The sequence below is a fragment of the Solea senegalensis genome, linkage group LG17, assembly GCF_019176455.1.
Source record: "Solea senegalensis isolate Sse05_10M linkage group LG17, IFAPA_SoseM_1, whole genome shotgun sequence".
NCBI lineage: Eukaryota > Metazoa > Chordata > Actinopteri > Pleuronectiformes > Soleidae > Solea > Solea senegalensis.
In genome coordinates this window covers 14,906,017-14,925,585 of record NC_058037.1, presented here as the reverse complement: position 1 = coordinate 14,925,585, position 19,569 = coordinate 14,906,017, and the positions used below count along the sequence as shown (strand labels likewise).

Sequence of the window (19,569 nt, the reverse complement as noted above, 5' to 3'; positions counted from 1 at the left end):
GGAAGTGCCGATCCGCTTCGTGTAGCCCAGGAAAACAATACAACGCTATTTTCTCAGCAGTGGCTGAACTGTTGTTCTGAAACTTCAGGGTTTCATAAACGAGGTAATGGCGCAGATACACACACACAAACGCAGCATTAATTGGAGCTTCCGGTCTATGTGGCCTTTAATGTCAGGGGATGGGAATAAAGGCACAGTCTGTAAAAATGTACATAAAAACGAGCAGTAGCATTTTAGCCGGGTCATGTTTTGGGCTCTTATATGTTACACAGATGGAGAATTATGTCTTCGGAATGACTCGGCACAAATGTGTTTTTAACAGCATCATACATTCAAAAAAGGCTTAAAATTACTGTATCGGACTAAGATAGTCGTATGTGATATTGGTGTCGCGCCATCCCTACCCTATTGTGAGAAGGAATGGTAAGTTTTTTACATCATTATTCTCATTTTCATTTGAATAACACTTTAATATGACTCCTGGGTAATATTTGTGCAGATCTGTGAGAAACAAAGATGTTTTCCTCAGTCTGTAGAACATGATGTGCACAGGTCAGGGCGATATTTAATCTGAAACGCTCATTTGACACACATATTGGCTTTTCAGAAATGTTGCAGTAGGCCGTATTTCAAATTTGTAGTTCTTTTGGTCACGTCACATTAGCACACCGCTCAAAATAGCAACTTTACAATGTATTTTTTGTTCTTGGAAATAATAGCTAAACATGTACAACACTGGGATTTTGATCAAATTACCATTCATTGTCAGTCATCATCTAACCGCGGGGGGTGCTGTGCCACCATTCATTGTTTTTATTTTATTTATTTATCCATTTCCCGTAGTCCAGCTGAACCGCATGGAAAAGAGCTGACTGTCACAGTTCTGAAAACACACACACACACACACACACACTTTCACGACAAATAACAAACATGCAATCTTGATTTGCGTTCTTGTTCTTCCTCATTTCAACATTTGATGCTCCAGTTTTAAAATACGATGTGGAGTCAGGACCCTCTGGTAAAAGAGAGTGCTTTATAAAAAAGGCTTTATAAGTGTTGCTTCACGGAGACACTTGATAGTTGTGAAAACTGTTTTATTTCCGTCAGATCACTGCGGTACAGACCCTTCTGTTGTGTCCGTGGTGCTGACGGGTGTTTTGTTGCTCTGAGTGCCCTTCGGACTGGAGTCGCCAGACGTTTTTCCCTTTTGTGCAATCTCCTTCGCCGACGGCGGACGGAGGATGCAAGCGGCGGCTTTACCCTCACGTATGACTTTCGGTGGCAAAACAAATCCATACATGACCTCCATTTGTTGCACCATCTGCTCCAAAGTTGCATCCTGGGGGAAAAGAGTAATCGATTAACCCGCATTTTGATTTGTTCTTTATGCAACATAATCATGTGAAAGTTGGGATAACCTGAAAGCGTTTGAAAACCAAACATAAACAACAACCTGGTGAAACCTTGCTTTCACAAAGATACACAAAGGAAATTAGATTGAACCTCAGAGGGGATCAGGCTTTGGCTGTTGTGGCTCTCGAACTCTAGGCCAGTCTGTTCATCTGCCTTAAACCTATTTTCCCTTTAACTGTTGTTGCTGCTGCTTTTTACTTGTTCTTTCAATGTGTTGTTTTTCTGCAAATGTTGTATGTCTTGTTTTAAATGTCACTCTCTTTTGCATCACCTCCTCATCTCTTTTGCAAAGGGAAAGCAAAAAAAAAAAAGAAGTATCCTCCTCACCAGGTTGGCTGTGGAGTCGTTGCGCCCCGCTCGCAGAGTAATCCGAACATGGTGCTTCTTCTTCAGCCAGATCTCCACTTGTTTGAGCTTGGTGGTGAGGTCGTGAGACGCGATGCCAGGGGAGAAGGCGAGCTCCTTCACCTGCACAGCAGCTGTGGACAAACAACACGACGTTGTTACACTTGTGTCTTCACAGGCCTATTGGGACCATAACCATCTCTGTACACCTGAGTGCACAGATGTGATGTACAGGACGCCACATACCTGGCTTTGCTTTCTCTTTCTCCCGCTGTTTCATCTTCTCTTCGTGGATCTGCTTGCCGCTCATCAGCTGGTAGACGGGAGGGTCTTTGTCTTTATCGAGCAGCACCAGCTTTAGTCCGCGCTCGTCCAGTATCCTGAGAACATCTGCCCGATGCATGGTGCCCATGTTCTCTCCCGAAACACCTATCAACTCTATTTGCCGTTCCGGGATCCTACGGCCTATGTTGGTGAGAGGGACATCCTGCTTTTTTTTCCGTGGTGCAGGAGGCAGTTCTGTGTCATCTGCTGCTGTGGAGTGTGGAGACCGTCTCCAGGAGAAAGAAATGATGCTTGATCTGTCAGGGCATTTGAGAAGCCATGATGCTGGAGTCTGGGAACAAGGACCGACGGCCAACACAGCTCTCGCTGCATGGTTTAGCACCCTCCTCAAACAAACTGCAGACATAACCTACACAAAATGTGAGGTGGATAATGAGTAAGATGACTTATGTGATTATACATTATGTATAATATACAAGTGGCATTTTATAAGAAGAGGCTATAATCAATTAATGATACAATGACCTGCTATTTCATAAAAAAAATAATGAATACAGTAACTACATTAAATTAAGTTAAAATAAAAAATAACTCAAGTCAACTATTTTATTTCTGGCTAATTATTTTTTATTGTATTTTTGGCTTCTTCCTTATGAATCATACCAGCCTCCATTCAAAAACTGGCCAATTGAAGATGCTTTAATCAAAGCCCTCGGGTTTACAAAGGGTAGTGACCACTGCAAGTCGAGTGTTAAAAAAAAACAATATTCAAATAAAAATTCACGTGTAACGTCATGCCGAATCAAATATAAGTCATCTACGATATGTGGCATTTATTTCGCTTCTGAAAATAAGCGTTCACTGGCTTTGTAATACATACATACATTTAAAACTGGACGATTTTTGAAGGGGAATCTGGTGTTGACAGAAAAGTCCGTGGACAGTAGCATTATGGACATGTATGTGTTAAATCAGTTCTCAAGACTTACGAACTTTCCATATACACTCATACTGTGTGTTCATCATCAACGCTGCGCGATAGTTTCGTAAAGCTGTCTCTTTTACTCACTGTAGGTCAACGGTGTTTATTCATGCTCTCGCCTTCTTCCGCCATTCTTCTTACTCTGTTGAGTTTAAGGGTAGTTGTCAACCTTCTTCAATGCGCGTTACCGCCACCCATTGGACTGGAGTGTGAATGGGGGATTTATGAGATTTATTTTTTTCCCAGTTCTGCATTAATCAGATTTTATTTTTCTGGTTCTGAATGTACTATATCTATAGATATCTATCGATGTATAGATATACTATATTATTTTGCTACTTTAAAGCATCTGCTAAGAAGCTCTCAGGATGATGTTAAATTCATAGCTATCGCAGGCAGGAGATATGAATTTACAATGTATTTTTTTTCAGCTCTAAATTTATGAGATTTTTTTTCTAGTCTGAATTTAAGTTAGACATTTTTTTACAATATTTTTTTTCAGGCTCTGAATTTGTATATATATACACACATATGTATATGTATATATATATATATATATGTATGTATATACTTTTTAAATTAGTTACCATTTACTTTACACTAAATATTAGTTTTTGTTGTAGTTAAATGACAGACAGACTAGATAGATGGATGGATAGATGCTAGTTACGATAGATACATAGATAGATAGATAGATACCATAGATCAGTGGTTCTCTATTATTTTCTGTCATGCTGAACCTGACAATTTGTATTTATTTTTTATCTGTATAAACCACTGTATTGAGTGGTTATACTTGGTTATACTTTTGAAATGAGTTACCAATTACTTCACACTAAAGGAACATTTTTGTTGTAGTTAAATGAAATGATGAACGTTATTTGAATACTTTTGCATGGGACAGTAGCATTTGGATCCATCTCTCACAGCTTTCTCAGAAACTGTGGATTTGCAAGGCAAATATCTCGTTCTTTTTTTTTGCAGTGGGCAACTGTACAAACTCAGACAATGCGACTGTGTGTGACTTTACAGTGCTGATGTTCAGAAAAAGCGGAAGGTAAGATCTGATTCTAGATTGCGCACAGAGCTTCTTTTTTTTGGACTAATAATGCACTTCTGAAACCAAATTTGTTATAAATCTTCCACAGGCGTGAATGGATCGGACCCCTTGACTGAGACCTTAATTGAAATTAAAGGAAAAATGACACCTAAGCGCTGGATAGTGTGGATTTTTTTTGCAAGCCTTCTGTGGATTTTCCTTGGTTGTAAAAACAATTAAGTTCTCTTCAAGTTCTCATGGTTATCTGTTCTAAAAATACCATGTTGAGAATGTAACGCTAGTTTTTGTTTTTCATTTGATTTTAGGTGTAGTAGTGGAGGGTGACCCCGGGAGCAGAGTCACCAAAACAAAGCAATACTTCAAATGTGTTACACCTTGTATTGTCGCTGATGACTTCACCTGCATTGTCAGAGCAAAGCAGAAAGAAAGTAAGAATGCTCCTTTTTAAATGAGTCAAATATATATATATATATATATATATATATATATATATATATATATATATATATATATATATACATATATTTTTTTATGTTGAGAATATGACTAATGCCAACCTCCCTCAAACATTATTTAATGCGTGTTTTCCAACAGATTTTGTGGTCTAGGATCATGCCAAGGAATTTAATTTCCTGATGTTGACAGAAAAGTTGTGTATATTTCTCTTGTGTATTCCAAACAACATGAAAATGAACAATTTATTTATGTCAAAACCATACTGGAACAGAAAATGGTGGCGTCATCTGCAAACACCACTAATAAATGCTTTCATATATGTGATACTAATACAAAACAAACACGTTTGGTCCTAAAACTGACCCACAACTGAATCAGCATTCACAGCATCATTTATTTCTTGATATAGATCAAATTTATGTTGTTGTTACATAGTCCTCAAACTGCTAGTTCTGCTCTAAATGAGTAACACTTCACTTATTTCTTCATCACAGATTCAACAAGTCCTGCTCTATTTGTATTTCTGAATAAAAGTGAGTCTACTTTCAGATTATACTGCATTAGAAAACAAGTATCAGCATTTGAACCACATTCGTGAATTTAGTTAACTGTGTTTCTGATTTGAAGCGACAGGGATGCAACGTGTCTTGCCTGAACTGAGTAGTCGTGGTACTTTTTATTTTCTGGACCTCAAAAATTGGCATACTAAATGGAACGCAAGCATGTACTTCCTCCATGGCAACTGCTCGCAGTCATTTCACACACTGAAAGGTGATATTACAACAACACCGTTTTTGTGTATTGTTTCTGGTTCATCACTGTTGTGAAAGACAGAGTTGCATTTAAATGTCTGTTCATTAAAGGTGGCACGGATACATCCATCCAATCTAAACCAATATCTCACCCACATTGTGACAACTACAAAACGGAAGATGCGCCAGTGGGGTCGGCTAAAAAAACAGGTAAAGTTTGTTTACACAGAACATTTTAGACAACAGGATTTGAGCCAAAAGGCCTTCACAGTAGAGAAATTAGGTTTTCAACAAGACAAACACGAAACAAAACAATCACCTAAATGGTGACAAAGCACAAACAGGAATGAAAGCGAGAGCTATTCATTTATGATATAATGTCGCTATGCAATTCAAGACATCCATGGTGGCATTTCACACTGTTAGTAAAAGTATATGTGCCCGTTTGGATTGTGGCACACTTCACAATAAAAATATACATTTATAATGCAAAAATAAATTAAATGTGTTTAAAATTAGGTAAATTATAATGTTGACAACACCAACTAATAAGCACACATATATATATAGACATTTTATATGTCTATATATATATATATTTATATATATACATATACATATATGTGTATATATACACACACATATATAGGTGTGTATATATATCATGTATGTATATAAATATCTATATATATATATATCTCGTGAGGTCACTGCCGCAACTACATCAACCTGTAGTTACTTATCACAACATGTCCCCTTTTCTTTATCTTTTCTTTAATTAAAGATAAACATAAATGTGACAGTCTCACTCTAGGACTTTGGGATAGACTGCCCGCCGTCCAGAGTAACGTGGGGTTTATTCTGGCCCCGATAGTTGCTCTTCCTATGATGTGTGTGTGTAATTATCCAGATCCTACACACTCTGTACATGGAACATAACTTTAACCAAGGAACATGTAATGTTATTTTCCCCATAACAATCTCACCCCACATAATTACTAAGGAAACAGGAAACAGTGTGAAGGTGAGTGTCATTGACTATTCAAGTGTCTCTATATCTGAGAGGTACTCCAGAGGACATCCAGAGGTACCTCACGACCTCTGGATGTCACCTGAACAGCCCTGTGTGGGGATGACTGGAGTGGTGAGCGCATCACAGGTGGATCTTTCATTGTTCAAGGAGGTCTGCTGGGCAGCTGCAGCGGAGGTCCCTCAGGCTACAGCTGCTGCTGGTCTGGAGGGTCAGCAGGCTCCGGGACTGCATGCAGATTCCTTCTATTGCGTTGCAGCACTGCACCGTTGTCTGTCTTTTCAATGTAAGACTGGGGCTCAGTGCACTTGCCAATGACTTTAGCAGACATTCTCCACCCCTTTTCTCCATCCAGTTTCAGGACATTCAGGAAGTGGCAGGGCAGAGTGACGGCGGTCATAGAAGAACTGGTAGGCCGATTTAGCCTGAGCATCCTTTTGATGGATTTGCTGTCTGCTCACAGGAGTAGCGTGTAGTTTGTCTTCCAGCATAGGAAGTTTGGTCCTGATGTGTCTTCCAGGTGCATTTTCCACCACTGACTCCACATATGCTTGTACTTCCTTGTCTGTGTGTTCAGCACCACTGTTAATCAGTGGGCTCCTGGAAAGAGCATTGGCTACGACAAGGTGCTTCCCCGGGACATGCTCAGCCACCCCGTTGAACCTCAGAAGGCGCATTAGAAGTCTTTGGCACCTTGGAGGGACTTCGTCCAAATCATATGTATCAATGAGGGGCACAAGTGGTTTGTGGTCCGTTTGTAGACGGAAGCATTCTATGCCTTGCACATAGCGGGCAAAGCGTTCACATGCCCACACGCCTGCAAGACACTCCTTTTCAATTTGGGAGTATCTCTTCTCTGCATCTGATAGCTGGCGGGAGCAGAATGCCACTGGCTTTAACTCTCCCTCATGCTCCTAATCCATAGCTTCTTGCATCAGCGCTGATGACAGTGTTGCGGTTGACATTGTAATATGCAAGTGCTGGGGCTGACACGAGCATAGTTTTTACCTTCTCAAACGCCTCTTCTTGTGCACCATTCCACAGTCACTCACTTTCCTTCCTGAGCAGGGGAGTGATGGGATGTAGCTCAGAGGAGAGGCCGGGTAGGAACTTTCCAACATAGTTGACAAGACCCGGGGTCTGTATTTCTTCGCCGTGTTGCCAGAAACTTGCCAATACTCTTAACTTCGCCGCCGGGGCGCTAATGCAGCCTGTTTTTTCAGACTCTTGTTGCTACTGCTAACCGAGCATAACTCCTCACGTATACATGCGTCGTGACGTCCCTGCCGCGACTATATCTATATATGTCTAATCTGTTGCTTTGTTTTCAATGCCTTCTCTAATGTGGAATCAGTGCTTATCCGTGTTTTCATACACAGGACTCTGTCAAGTTAGCTGTTTTAATCTAAAGACCATATGTGCCAAGTCTGAAGGTGAACACTGCGATCAATCAGGTGAGTTCCCCTTTAAGATAGGAATATTTGAAACCCATGCGTAAGATATACAGTAAAAACAGCCAGGCCTAACATTACATACTGTGTGTTTAATTTATCAAATGTTTGCTGACTGATGCTCGAAATAAAGTGAGATGTCTCTTCCTTTCAGAAAGAAACTCCAAGAAAGACTATACCGTCAAAGTAACGGCAGAGAATACTAACTGCTGTGTTAATGCAGTGAAGCAGCCTGATCGAAAAATATCTCTAGAAACACCAAATGAAGACACAGGAGAGGAAGGAGAGGACATCAACGCACAGACATCTGTGTAACTCACAATCCATTATGAGTTGTTATTGGAGGAAACATTTTTTGTTTTGTTTTTTCCATGCATACGCTACACGATAAGTTTTAGGAAACCTCCAACTCAAACTGTATGGCTACATCGCATGAAAAGCTAAAGCTCACGATTAACTTACAGAGCGATACCCTCACCAGGGGCGAAACCATTGCTGATCGGGAGCCGGTCGTGAGGCGCTAATCGCCGCTCCTTACCCGTGTATACTACACGACAAGTGATTAAGCTGTAACTCGGCCCGATCCCAAAAATAGAGGAAAATCGTCTCAAAGTGGGCTAAAAACACAGTTCAAGCCCGCCTTTAGTGATAGTACCTAGTACCTGTCGGCCACTGATTGGTCAGAGAGTGTCATCACATGAGTGGGATGTCTGACTCAAGAATCAAAGCCAACAATGCGAACTGTAGATCAGTTCAAAACACTTAGAAAATCCTGAAAACGTGTTCATCTCTAACATTTAGCAAGGACATTTTCTAAAATGTCAATATTTAACAGAGGAACCTGGTGTATGTAGTGGCAGCACTAGTGAAAGCCGAATCACATCCCATATCAGTCATATTTCACTTCAGTGACTGTGTCAGACGGATACTTGAGTAAAAGCACAAGTATCTTACCAGAAAATGACTTTGGTAGAAGTTACAGTTTAAGTACTTAAAGTATATAAGTATCAAAAGTCATTTGTAGTTCAGTGGTAGGGTGAGTTGTCTTTTGGGTTCAATTCCTGGCTCTGCTAGCCTATATGTGTCCTTGACACTTAAGCCCATGTTGAAGCATGTGAATGTGTGAAGTAACATAGATAGAAAATGTAGTGGAGTAAAAGTTACTAGAAATACAAACAAAGTAAAACTACTGAAATGGGAATTTTGTGGGAAAAGGTGTTTGACATGTTTATTTGTCTGTTTGTCTGTCAACAGTGAGATGATGAATAATGTGAAAGACTTAGCCTCGTCCCTCAGTGGGTCCTCAGCCGCTTTGTCTGGTGCAGACGGAATAAAGGGAGTTATCGTAACAGAAACCGACCGGGACGATGTAGAAGAAGTCTCCTTTGCTTATTCCTCTCCAAATGACAGCATTAGCGTGGGTGCATTACTTTTATCCCTCCATTGTCTGTTGTCTTATCCACATATTTACCTCACAAATGATCATTCCTATTTTTTTCTTATTATACCTTTGACAGATTTACTACCCTGTAAAAAGAATATAGCTGACAAACTTAACAGAAAATACTTTACTTACAAAATACTGACACTAAGGTCATTCGAACTAAAACAAACAACGTTTGATTATTGCCATAAAAGTGTTTATTTTTAATTTTTTTTAAATTAGTCAACAATTGTCTTTTTTTAGACAGTACTGTGTGATCCCTTCTTAAAACAGACTTTTACATATACACAATCTAAAATAATAGTACCACTATTTTATATTTTACTGAAGCACAAGTATATGTACTGGTCTAAAAATGTACTCAAGGTAAAGTAAAAAAAAATAGCTTGTTTAAAATTAACTGAAAGTCAAAGTTGCATTGCATTCATTTGAATTTGTTTTTCTAAGTAATTTTTTCATCCTCCTGTTTTTCGGAGTATTTTTTTTTCTAAATTATCGAGAACTCTCGTGAGAACCTCCAACCTGCAAGTGACTCCCATATGTCCAGCAGTCTCCTGATGGTCTCCTGAGTCGCCACGTAGCCAGCCTGAATGCACTTGTATCCATTGAGCATGCCATATCTGTCCAACTGATCCTGGAGAAACACTGCTATGTCTTACAGATCTGAATGAGCTTTCCTTCTGAGCAACTGCAAAGTCCTCAGGTGCCTGCGTAAATTCGACAAACTAATGGTAATACCATCGATGTGACTGAAGGACAGGACTATCTCCCAGTGTATTAAGCCCAAATCAAAGTAAACTTGATTAAACTAAACAGGCCGTCCATGTTGTTATAAATCGAACTTTCAGTAAAGGAATGAATGTGTTTATTGTTTCAAATGCTCTCTAAACTCAGAAAAAAAGGATTCAGTAAATCAGACAAAAATTACTCCGAAAAACCAACCATGAGAAAAATTACTCTGAAAAAATAAAAAAAAATTTACTCAGAAAAACAGACCAAAAAATAAATTACTCAGAAAACCAGAAATAATTACTCTGAAAAACAAACCAAACTTTTTTTTTTCAAGTGAATGCAATGCGCTTTCGTACTTACTCAATTACAGTAACGTGCGTATACGTAATTCATTACTTTTGCCCTCTGTCTAAAACCAACAACTTTTGACTATTTTAAGTTTGTCAACAATTTTCAGTACTGTGTTATTCCAACTTAAACCAGACTTTTACATACACACAATAAATGCTAGTCTGACTGAAATTATCCTAAATTAAATTGTCAAAGTTGGGCAATGCACATGTACATTCAGTTTTACACAAGCTAGTCATATGCTAGCTAACAACTAGCCGCTAGCTAAACCAGAAACTACCTCATACCAACAAGTTGAAAGTGGCTATTTTGCCACCCAGGGTAGCAGAGGCAGACACACATAATCTGATAAATGAACGACCTGCTCGTATTTCCATACTGGTACAAAGTCAGTATACTAATTAAGTGTAGCTACAACCGTAGCTTGACTCAAAAATGTATACAGAAGTGTGCTGTGTATAAAGTCTAGTCAAATTTTGAATAGAGGATTTTTAAATCTGACTTTATTTAAAAATAAACAAAAACTGGAGGAAATCATGGCTAAGAAACCAACGAAACCAAGTTACGGTTGTAAACAAAAGTATGCAACATCCACTTCCCATCCATCCAGCTCTGAGTTCTGCTCACGCCCCGATCACTGTTCATGCCGTGAATCAAACTTACGATTTGAAGTTAAGAAGACTTGGCATTTGTTAACCCCTCACGCTACAGGATAACTTGGCCAGACAATCTGTTAAAATCAGCCTGATATCGGTTGTCAGAAGGACAAGATCGGGCCAGAAATCTGATTAGCCTCTAGTGCGGGGCGGGGCTTAAAGCACTGAAAAAGATTGGTATTGTACTTCTGTTAAACCTGTTGGCATCTCATGTAAATGCTTTTTTCTCTGCAGATTGTAAAGTCAGGCCTGGATACCTACCCGAGGTCCATCACAGTGTCGAAGGAAGCTTTTGAAAAAGCTTTTACAAATGCTAAATACGTGTTTGCAGCTGTTTTACGATTCCCAAATTTTACTCGGGTAAGAAAGAAAATGAAAAAATACAGGTTGACATTCAGCGGCGGATGCACACCGTGTGTGATTATGTTAGTACATTTGTGATGTTGCCAATTTTTTTCAAATTCAGGATGAGCTGAACAGCACTATTTTAGACAATGAGGTTCTGGCAGTTGATATGGGAGTCAACATCACCAACCTTACGGACAAAATAAACATACATTTCAAGAATGTGAAATACGTAAGTTAAAAACAGGAATTTGTAACAAATGATTGATCATTTTAAATGTGTAAGTGTTTGTCATTTTGTCATTTTCCAGGACGGAATTCCCTCTTGTCGTTCCTGGAATAGTGAAGGTATTTCAAAGAAAAAGAAAAGTACATGAATAAAAAAACATTCATTCCCTTCCTCATTCAAATAATTGTTTTCATGCACTGATGTTATCTTGCAGGCGTTCGTCCTCACTGGATCGATGATGGATGCGAGACAGTGATCAGTGACGGCAGCATCACATGCCAGTGTTCACACTTGACATTCTTCTCTATTTTATTGGTTTGATTTTTTTTTTTTATAAATGTATTTATTTATTTATTTATTACTTGGACTTCAAACTACACTGCACCTCAGAGCCGGCCCAGCTGCTTAGCTGTTTGTAACATTTTAATATGTGAAAGAAATCCATATATCTTTCGATATAATTTAGATATCTAGCGTTCAGCTTAAATTATTTGGTTTTATTTTGTAGTTGAAGATTTGCCTAATTTAGTGCACATTTGCACATCTGTTTAAAGTTTTAACCCTTAGAACTTTGAGCATATTGGCTGCTTTTTTTTAATATATATATATTAGTATGTTTAAATGTACAACATGCACAGAGTGTGTAAGAACCTATTATATAGAGTGTCTTATATCCGTTTTTCAGCACAACCTAGGCAATCTGATGACATTTCTTTTTCATTTTCACCAACTATATAAACACGCCTGAGCAAAACATATTAAAGTAGTATAGTATAAACCAGCGCTGCTCTGTTTTTGATTTTCACACACTCTCTAAAGCGTTTTATTCTTGTATTTTGGTTTTTTTCCCTCCCACAGACTCCACTAAATGAAACCATCTCCATTCCGGATCTGAACAACCTTACCACCATCACTCAAGTGGGCTGTGGCTTGTCCATGTTCTTCCTCTGCATTGCCCTCTTCATGCACTACCTTTTAAGGTAACAGTCGCTTACTGTAATCCCTTTTCGGTGCCTATATTTTCTTATTTGGCTCTACTGTATATATTTTTCCTACCCTAACCCTTACAGCAAATTCACCCAAACTAGTTCACAGGGCCGGCCCATGCCTTTATGGGGCCTTAAGCTGAATTTGATTGTTATTTACTCCAAACCCCTTTTGTTTTGGTTTTTCTACATAACAGGGTAGTAAAGTCACAAAAATGGCCTATCTACAAAATAAAACCAAATAACTTACTGTTTAACACAATTCAGACATACATATGTATCATGATTACTTCACACACTAACCCTAGCAGCTGCTTAGTTTGCTTATGCCTCGGCCGCCTCTGGTCAATTTGTTACTTTCCACTTCTGGTAACTCGCAGATGTAAACAACAGAGCTTGTTCCACGGCAGGGGAATGTGGTGGAACGTCATGTAAATGATGCCGGAAAGCAGGAGACTGAGTCTGACACTGTTCTCACAGTAGGAAAATGAGACTGTTGTTGAACAGCAGTCCCATTGTTGACGTGATGTGTCAGGAGAAAACACAATATTGTGCCAACACAATATGGAAATCAAAAGAACCAATACATATCAGCTTTTGAATAGTTATCAAGGCCAGTTTGCATCGCACAAAAACAGTATCTCAGGCAATAGAGAGCGTTTTCTGAGAACAGCAAAGCAACCTAAAACAAAAAAAAAGAGTCTGAATGAGAGAAAGACAGTAACGTGTTTCAATATGAGAAGAGCATTTCCAAAATGGAGAGATTGTCTTGGGTCACCTGTTGCGAATGATCCTCATGCATCTGTCTCTTCATCTCATGAGACAGAGAGCCTCTAATTCCATTTCTAGCAATCCTGCCTAACCCACTTCATTAAAAAATAGAAAAAAATAATTTACAAATATTGGCATCCTCAACAAGCAATGTAGACCATTAACTTAACCCCTAAGGAAAATGCAGTCTTGTATAAAGTACCTGAAAAGGATACTTGAGTGAAAGTACAAGTATCTTACCAGAAAATGACTTTGGTAGAAGTTGAAGTCACTTTTTAAAAAAAAAATATTACTTATAGTAAAAGACATTTACTGTACTTAAGTATCAAAAGTAATTTTCTGATATAAAATGTACTTACGTTTTAGACGTAAAAGAATAAACATCCTGACAGCTTGGGTACAAATCCTATATAGTTCTTTTTCAATCAATGTTTCAAGAGATTCAAAGAGTTGATTGTCCAGAGATTCAAAGAGTTTATTGTCAAAAGATTCAAAGAGTTTATTGTCAAAAGAGTTTATTGTTATATGTACAGTAAGAAAACGCGCTTCTCTGTGCAAAGAAATTCTTTCTGTCTGTCCACACGAATACCGAGTTAAAAGTCAAGGAAATAGATAAATAGTTAAAGGGGCAGTGAGGGCAGTATAACTATAAATGCAATAGAAAGATCTGTTTTATACAGTGAATTATGAAACATGACAAAACAAACTGAAGATGTGCAAAATAATAGTAAGTACATATATATACATAACCTATTGAAAAATTGGCTTGATATTTCTGGCCTAATCCTCATGACGATGACCATGAGATGGTCTTAATCACTATTTGTAAAAAACAAACAAACAAACAAACTATTAATATATATTTCCGTGTGAGGAAATAAAGAAATCAGGGGCAACGCAGAACAAGGGCCCTTCTGTGTTTGCGTGTCGATTTTCTCCAAGTTTTCCAGTTTCCTCACACAATCAAAAAAAAAACTGACCATGAGGGTGAGTGTGAGAGTGGATGGTTGTTCGTCTCTTTATGTCCTTGTGATGGACGGGTGAACTGTCCAGGGTGTACCCCGCCTTACGGCCTATGCCAGCTGGGATTGGCACCAGCAACCCCCACAACCCTTACGTGGAAGACAAAGCGGTAAAAGATGAATGATTGAATAAATGCCATAAAGAACTCCTAACAGCCCTTCACCACCCTGGGAATCTCTTTAATCTCTGACAGGAAGACGAAGGCCACGATTACCACAAAGATCCTGATCCACCTGTTGTGGGCCATGCTCCTGCTGAACTTGACCTTCCTGATCAACGCCTCTGTGGCCAATCTGAACCACACTGTGGGCTGTAAGATCATGGCGGCCGCCATGCATTACTTCATGTTGGCCACGTTGACGTGGTTCGCCATGCAGGCCTTCCACCTCTGCCTGCAGATGTACAGCGGAGGCAATATTCTCATCAAGAGATATGTGCTCAAGGTCTCTGTCACCAGTTGGGGTGAGTTTATGCCTGTATTTTATTTTCTATGCGTCTAATATCGCCCTCTCTCCCTCTCTCCCTCTCTCCTTCTCCTCAGTAACTGCTTCTTTACTTTCACTCTGTATTTCTCTCCCAGTTTCAAAAGGCTAACTTATGGGGTTCCGTAAGACTCAGTGATGGGACCCATGCTGTTTGTCCTGTACATCAATATTGTAAAGGTTTTAAAACTATTCAAGTAAATTATATATGCTAGTAAAACCTGGAACAACTTTTTGAAGAGAGGGAACAGTAAATGTAAGTAAAACTGAATCTACAATTTTCTAGAATCGCTCAATGAAATTGAACAAGAAACTCGCTGTGAAACTCAAAAATGTGGAACTTGTGTTTGAAATAAAATTTATTGGGACAATAATTGACAATAAAGCCAGCTGCAAGCCACATATAAGCCATACTAAACAGTTATTAACTGTGTGAACATTTAAAAATGCTTACCAAACAAACACAAAGACCCATAAGAGTTATACATAAAACCAATTTTAGCAAAACAATAAAACTAAAAAAACAATCAAATTTGAAGAGCTGCTCAGTGCAAAAAGAATATTTGAGGCTTAAAAATTTTACCATTCAGTGTCCAAAGGTTATTTCAAACAGGCTTATTTAACCAGTAATTGGTGCAAAGAAAAACCAAAATGTCACAGCATATGTTAGTCACATGAATCAAATTATGGAACAATCTTCAATATCAAAGTGAACGTGATCTATGAAAACTGAAGCAGAAATCTTTAAAAATGAATGTTTAACTTTTAAATGTACAGGTATAATATAAAGAAAGGGTCATGATTAATAAGTTCTCTTTTTTTCCTCTCTATTTTGTTCTGATGTTGCTTGACACTCCTCTGATATTGCTCATTCTTATCTTATTGAAACTTTTTCCTGATGCTTTCCTTTTAAATGTGATATATGCACTCTTTTTTTTCCATATGCAACAGACGAAAACACCAAATATGATCAATGTCTCATAAACGACACCTTTCATTTGTCTGCATGAATTCATTCATTCGTTTCCAGGAATACCCAGTTTGATCGTGATTGTCCTGCTCAGCGTAGACAAATACGGGCAACAAGTCATCCACACTGACGAGGGCGCAAACAACGTGAAGATGTGAGTCTGCGAAAACTGGTTTTGACTTTTGTGGATCGCGCATTATATTCAACACACTCACTGTCATTCCTGACACACACTTCCGTTTCCAAGGTGCTGGATCACAGATGGGGACGTCCAGTACATCGTCAACATAGGCTACTACGTGCTGATCTTCGTCTTCACCTTCTCAACCTTGGTCATCATCCTGACGTGGTTCTTTTGCCTCAAGAAAACCAACAGTGAAAGCCCACAAGGGAACAGAAGTGGCATAAATATGATGACCGTCATGGGGTTGTGTTGCCTGCTGGGCATCACATGGGCTTTTGCTTTGTTCGCCTATGACGAGCTCCGCATCCCTTCCTACTACATTTTCACAGTCCTCAATTCTTTTCAAGGTATCTGTGAGCAATTGTCAGTCTTGCATAAAGTACCTTAAAGGGGATACTTTAAAAGTACAAAAACCTTATCTATCTTTTTGGGTTCCTGGCAGGTTTCTTCCTGTTCATCTACTACTACACCAACAGCAACGTGAAGGCGACGAACAGCCAAAGTGCTGGTGTGAGCTCAAGCAGCAGCAACACCACTGCCAATACTCTTGGAAAGGGCCTCAGTTTCTTAGAAAACCCCTACAACAATCTGCCCGCGAAAAAACCCCAAGCTTCAGAAGATGGCTGAGGAGTTGACATCGAAAAGAATGGTCTGGAATGTGTACCAATGTAGGTAAAAAAAAATAGAAATATCGTGCAGCAAGTATAAAGTATAATTATGTGGCATTATTGTATAACAGTTGCTACAGAATTTTTTATTGCAGTCTACTACCAAAACAAACGTTCCGAAAGTAAATCTGCAACACACATTTAGAATCACACTATAAAGTAAAATTAAGCAAATTTTAATTTTAATAAAATAATTACTTAAAACTTAATTTTAAGTTTGTTATTAAAATATATTGACATAAACCATAAGTTAACAGTTGTTAAAATTTGTTTATGGACCCCAAAGATATCTCACCCGATTCATCTGTGGGTCCCGACCCAGGGTTTGGGAACTACTAAGATGAAGTACATTTTAGGGGAATACAAAGGTTTTTATGGGAAAAAAAAATGAAGAGTTTATTTACTTAAAGTCAGTCCAACACTAAAATAAACATTAAAGATTACTATAATATACATTATAAACTCGTTTTACATTCAGAGATTATTGTACATTTGTTCACAATAGGAGAGCCTCAGCTTCCTTTAGAGCTTCCTCCATTTCAGCCGTGTCCAAGGAGAAGCTCTCCCTCTCCTGCATCATATGTTCTCTCGCCTTAGTGAGGTTTTTCATCATCGTCTGGATTTCCTGCACGCGCGTGAGCAGAAGAGAGCATTTAAAAATCATCCTCTAAATGCTAAAGTTCACTATATAGTGACTTTATCTCACCTCTAGCCGAGCACGTTGCTGTGACGCAACATCACCGAACGTCCTTAATTCTTTCAGCAGGTCTGCGGAGACGCTCTGACACAGAAACGGAAGGTGCGTTGAATAGATGATGAATAGGTTATCTTTAACTGGAAGCTTGTGTGTGTTTGTTTATGTGTAAAATACATATATATTGTAGATTTTTAATGTGTATGGGTGGTTTTGTAGAGGGAACAGATAGTAAGTGCATGTTACAATGTATTCTATATTCCAGGTTTTGATTAATTCAAATGTGCTGTCTAAATTTACAAATAAATAAAGTACACGTACCATAGCTTCTTTCCTTTGGTCTTCATTTTGTTGAGCATCTTCTCCAACCTTCCCTCCTAAAACTAAGGGATGATATTTGATCAACTGATGAGGCAAAAGGACAAAAAGACATTTAGAAATTGGAGAATCGTGTCTACCTGGGTCTATTTTTGCCGTGACAAGAAGAATGTGGCAGTCCTTCAGATTTTTCTGTGCTTGTGCATTTTCCTTTTCCAAGTCAGTGAACTCTAACTCCAACTCTGCTAATCTTTGCTGCAAGAAAACAAGAAATTTACCAAATAAACATTTGTTAGAACTGATACAACATCTGAGATGTGCTCGTATCCTACCTGTGTCTCTGTGAGGTTTTTCTGCAGCTCCTCATTGACTGTTGTCAAATGCTGATTTTGTTCCTTGAGCTCCACCTGTTGACCGTACCTGGTGGAGACCCTGTGGGGAAGATGCAACATCAGGTTGTTACACGAAAACCAAAAAACAAGCATAAACAACACTCACTGTCTGTTTTTGGATATGCAGCATAATGAGTCACTTACACTTTGTGAACTTTAGGAGCAACATTTTTCCTGCAAGACGAAAATGGAACAAATAGTAAAGCAGTTAAGCTGACACAGAGCACAACAGGAAGGACAGGTAGGCAAGCCTTGGATGATTTACACCCAAGAGAACCAGATAAAGCAGAGAAGATGGGAGGTTATAAGGATGGTTAAATCCAGGGCTGCTACAATTAAATGATTATTTGATTAACGACGATAATCGATTAATCGGTTTTATTGTTAGCTAGTTCTAAAACAATATGTGTATATTTTCTGGTTCCTTTGATTCATATTAAACAAAGAAATCATTAAAACTGAATATTTTTGGTTTGTGGACAAAAGGAGACATTTGAGAACATCATTGTTTGGCCAACACTGGTCCAAAATTTTCAACATTTTCTGGACCAAACAATTACTCGATGAATCAGAAATATAATTGACAGAAAGCAGAAATATTTGATTTAACTTTCTTGGGGAACTAGGTTATGGCTCAAGTTTTGTTTTTGAATAAAAATAACAACCATTTTCTTTCCCTTGAGACCCTCACAACTTATGATATTGTGTAGGTCCTGAAGTGTAAACTATAAATACATGTATTGCTGAAGCCTTTCTGTGTGTCTCCCTACTCTTTTCTTTCTCTCCCATTCCTTTGTGTGATGTGTGAGAAAAATAAAAAGCCGTTGTCTTGAACTATTAAGTACAGTAAGTGATGGATGGATGGATGGATGATTTCTTACCTCTGCACATTTTCCTTTTGTGGTCTAAGGACACCATCTGATTTTTGGGCAGCACTTGCTGTTGCAGATGCAGTTGCTGTGTCCCTGGATTCAAACCTATGACCAGTTTTCTTCGTCTCTACAGGTAACTGCGTGCCTGCACAGCACAGTATTACTTTATTATATTAAAAATACAAGGACCACAATGTACAAAAAAGCCAAAGAACGGACAAATACTCACCTCTGGGGATTTTTGAAGACATTTCTATACTGGGACTGCCTGTATTAAAAAATATTTTCAAAAAGGTGCTGTTTAAATTAGTGTTTTGATAGTTCTATCAAGGGCTGCTAAAAATGGACAGATTTTGAGTGGAGTTTGGTGTGACAGTTCCAAACACAACCTTCAGCGCACGAATACAAAGGCGTTAAGTGAGTAAGCTACAGTTAATTAACCAGAGTGTACGTTTAGGAATTAAGCGTAGCTAAACTTAACTAACATGAACGATTAACAACACTATTTTAAGCCTACCTTTATGTGAGATTTGACAACGTCAAGCGCCGAGAGCGAGGATCAATTTTGAAAACGTCCCGCCCTCTGTGGTCACTTCCCTTTACCAAACGTAACTTCCTGTATTCATGTACTATATTTACATATATTGTTACATATTCTACACCGTTTAATCAATT

At 38.6% G+C, this 19,569-nt stretch overlaps 3 protein-coding genes across 7 annotated transcripts; 1 reads left to right on the top strand and 2 right to left on the bottom strand.

Annotated features, from left to right (window-relative positions):
• The first annotated feature begins 74 nt into the window (after positions 1-74).
• Positions 75-17,637, top strand: LOC122784273 (adhesion G protein-coupled receptor G3-like). Of its 3 annotated transcripts, none has more exons than XM_044049466.1 (19): positions 75-103; positions 4,013-4,085; positions 4,177-4,290; positions 4,394-4,516; positions 5,039-5,077; positions 5,178-5,315; positions 5,408-5,506; positions 7,706-7,780; positions 7,932-8,088; positions 9,032-9,194; positions 11,195-11,320; positions 11,427-11,537; positions 11,617-11,653; positions 11,749-11,849; positions 12,393-12,514; positions 14,508-14,776; positions 15,827-15,920; positions 16,014-16,297; positions 16,393-17,637. In XM_044049466.1, exons 3-19 carry the CDS (start codon positions 4,230-4,232, stop codon positions 16,575-16,577), a joined length of 2,184 nt encoding a protein of 727 aa, XP_043905401.1. In that variant the 5' UTR covers positions 75-103; positions 4,013-4,085; positions 4,177-4,229; the 3' UTR covers positions 16,578-17,637. The 3 variants fall into 3 exon arrangements, with proteins under 3 accessions (XP_043905401.1, XP_043905399.1, XP_043905400.1); XM_044049464.1 differs by having other exon boundaries at positions 5,172-5,315; XM_044049465.1 differs by lacking the exon at positions 75-103 and having other exon boundaries at positions 3,795-4,085; positions 5,172-5,315.
• Positions 1,081-3,196, bottom strand: mtif3 (mitochondrial translational initiation factor 3). Of its 2 annotated transcripts, none has more exons than XM_044049468.1 (4): positions 3,116-3,196; positions 2,008-2,455; positions 1,744-1,895; positions 1,081-1,342 (listed from the first exon to the last, which is right to left on the bottom strand). In XM_044049468.1, the coding sequence occupies exons 2-4, from the start codon at positions 2,450-2,452 to the stop codon at positions 1,112-1,114; spliced, it is 828 nt and encodes a 275-aa protein (XP_043905403.1). In that variant the 5' UTR covers positions 2,453-2,455; positions 3,116-3,196; the 3' UTR covers positions 1,081-1,111. The 2 variants fall into 2 exon arrangements, with proteins under 2 accessions (XP_043905403.1, XP_043905402.1); XM_044049467.1 differs by lacking the exon at positions 3,116-3,196 and adding an exon at positions 3,036-3,095.
• knstrn (kinetochore localized astrin (SPAG5) binding protein) lies at positions 16,679-19,476 on the bottom strand. 2 transcript variants are annotated; one of them, XM_044049469.1, is made up of 9 exons: positions 19,412-19,476; positions 19,124-19,162; positions 18,904-19,039; positions 18,167-18,196; positions 17,963-18,062; positions 17,771-17,885; positions 17,634-17,695; positions 17,325-17,399; positions 16,679-17,243 (listed from the first exon to the last, which is right to left on the bottom strand). In XM_044049469.1, the coding sequence occupies exons 2-9, from the start codon at positions 19,143-19,145 to the stop codon at positions 17,115-17,117; spliced, it is 669 nt and encodes a 222-aa protein (XP_043905404.1). In that variant the 5' UTR covers positions 19,146-19,162; positions 19,412-19,476; the 3' UTR covers positions 16,679-17,114. The 2 variants fall into 2 exon arrangements, with proteins under 2 accessions (XP_043905404.1, XP_043905405.1); XM_044049470.1 differs by having other exon boundaries at positions 17,634-17,689.
• Positions 19,477-19,569: the final 93 nt, after the last annotated feature.

Excerpts from the sequence above, each read along its gene's own strand:
- knstrn (XM_044049469.1), bottom strand. The coding sequence starts at position 19,145 with ATGTCTTCAAAAATCCCCAGAG. Across the intron at positions 18,063-18,166 it reads GCTCCTAAAGTTCACAAAGT|GGTCTCCACCAGGTACGGTC; the intron begins GTAAGTGACTCA and ends TCTTCCCCACAG. Across the intron at positions 17,400-17,633 it reads ACCAAAGGAAAGAAGCTATG|AGCGTCTCCGCAGACCTGCT; the intron begins GTACGTGTACTT and ends TTTCTGTGTCAG.
- LOC122784273 (XM_044049464.1), top strand. The coding sequence starts at position 4,230 with ATGACACCTAAGCGCTGGATAGTGTGGATTTTTTTTGCAAGCCTTCTG. Across the intron at positions 7,781-7,931 it reads TGAACACTGCGATCAATCAG|AAAGAAACTCCAAGAAAGAC; the intron begins GTGAGTTCCCCT and ends TCTTCCTTTCAG. Across the intron at positions 11,321-11,426 it reads GATTCCCAAATTTTACTCGG|GATGAGCTGAACAGCACTAT; the intron begins GTAAGAAAGAAA and ends TTTCAAATTCAG.
- mtif3 (XM_044049467.1), bottom strand. The coding sequence starts at position 3,056 with ATGAGTGTATATGGAAAGTTC. Across the intron at positions 2,456-3,035 it reads TGAGTGTATATGGAAAGTTC|GTTATGTCTGCAGTTTGTTT; the intron begins GTAAGTCTTGAG and ends CATTTTGTGTAG. Across the intron at positions 1,343-1,743 it reads ACGACTCCACAGCCAACCTG|GATGCAACTTTGGAGCAGAT; the intron begins GTGAGGAGGATA and ends CTTTTCCCCCAG.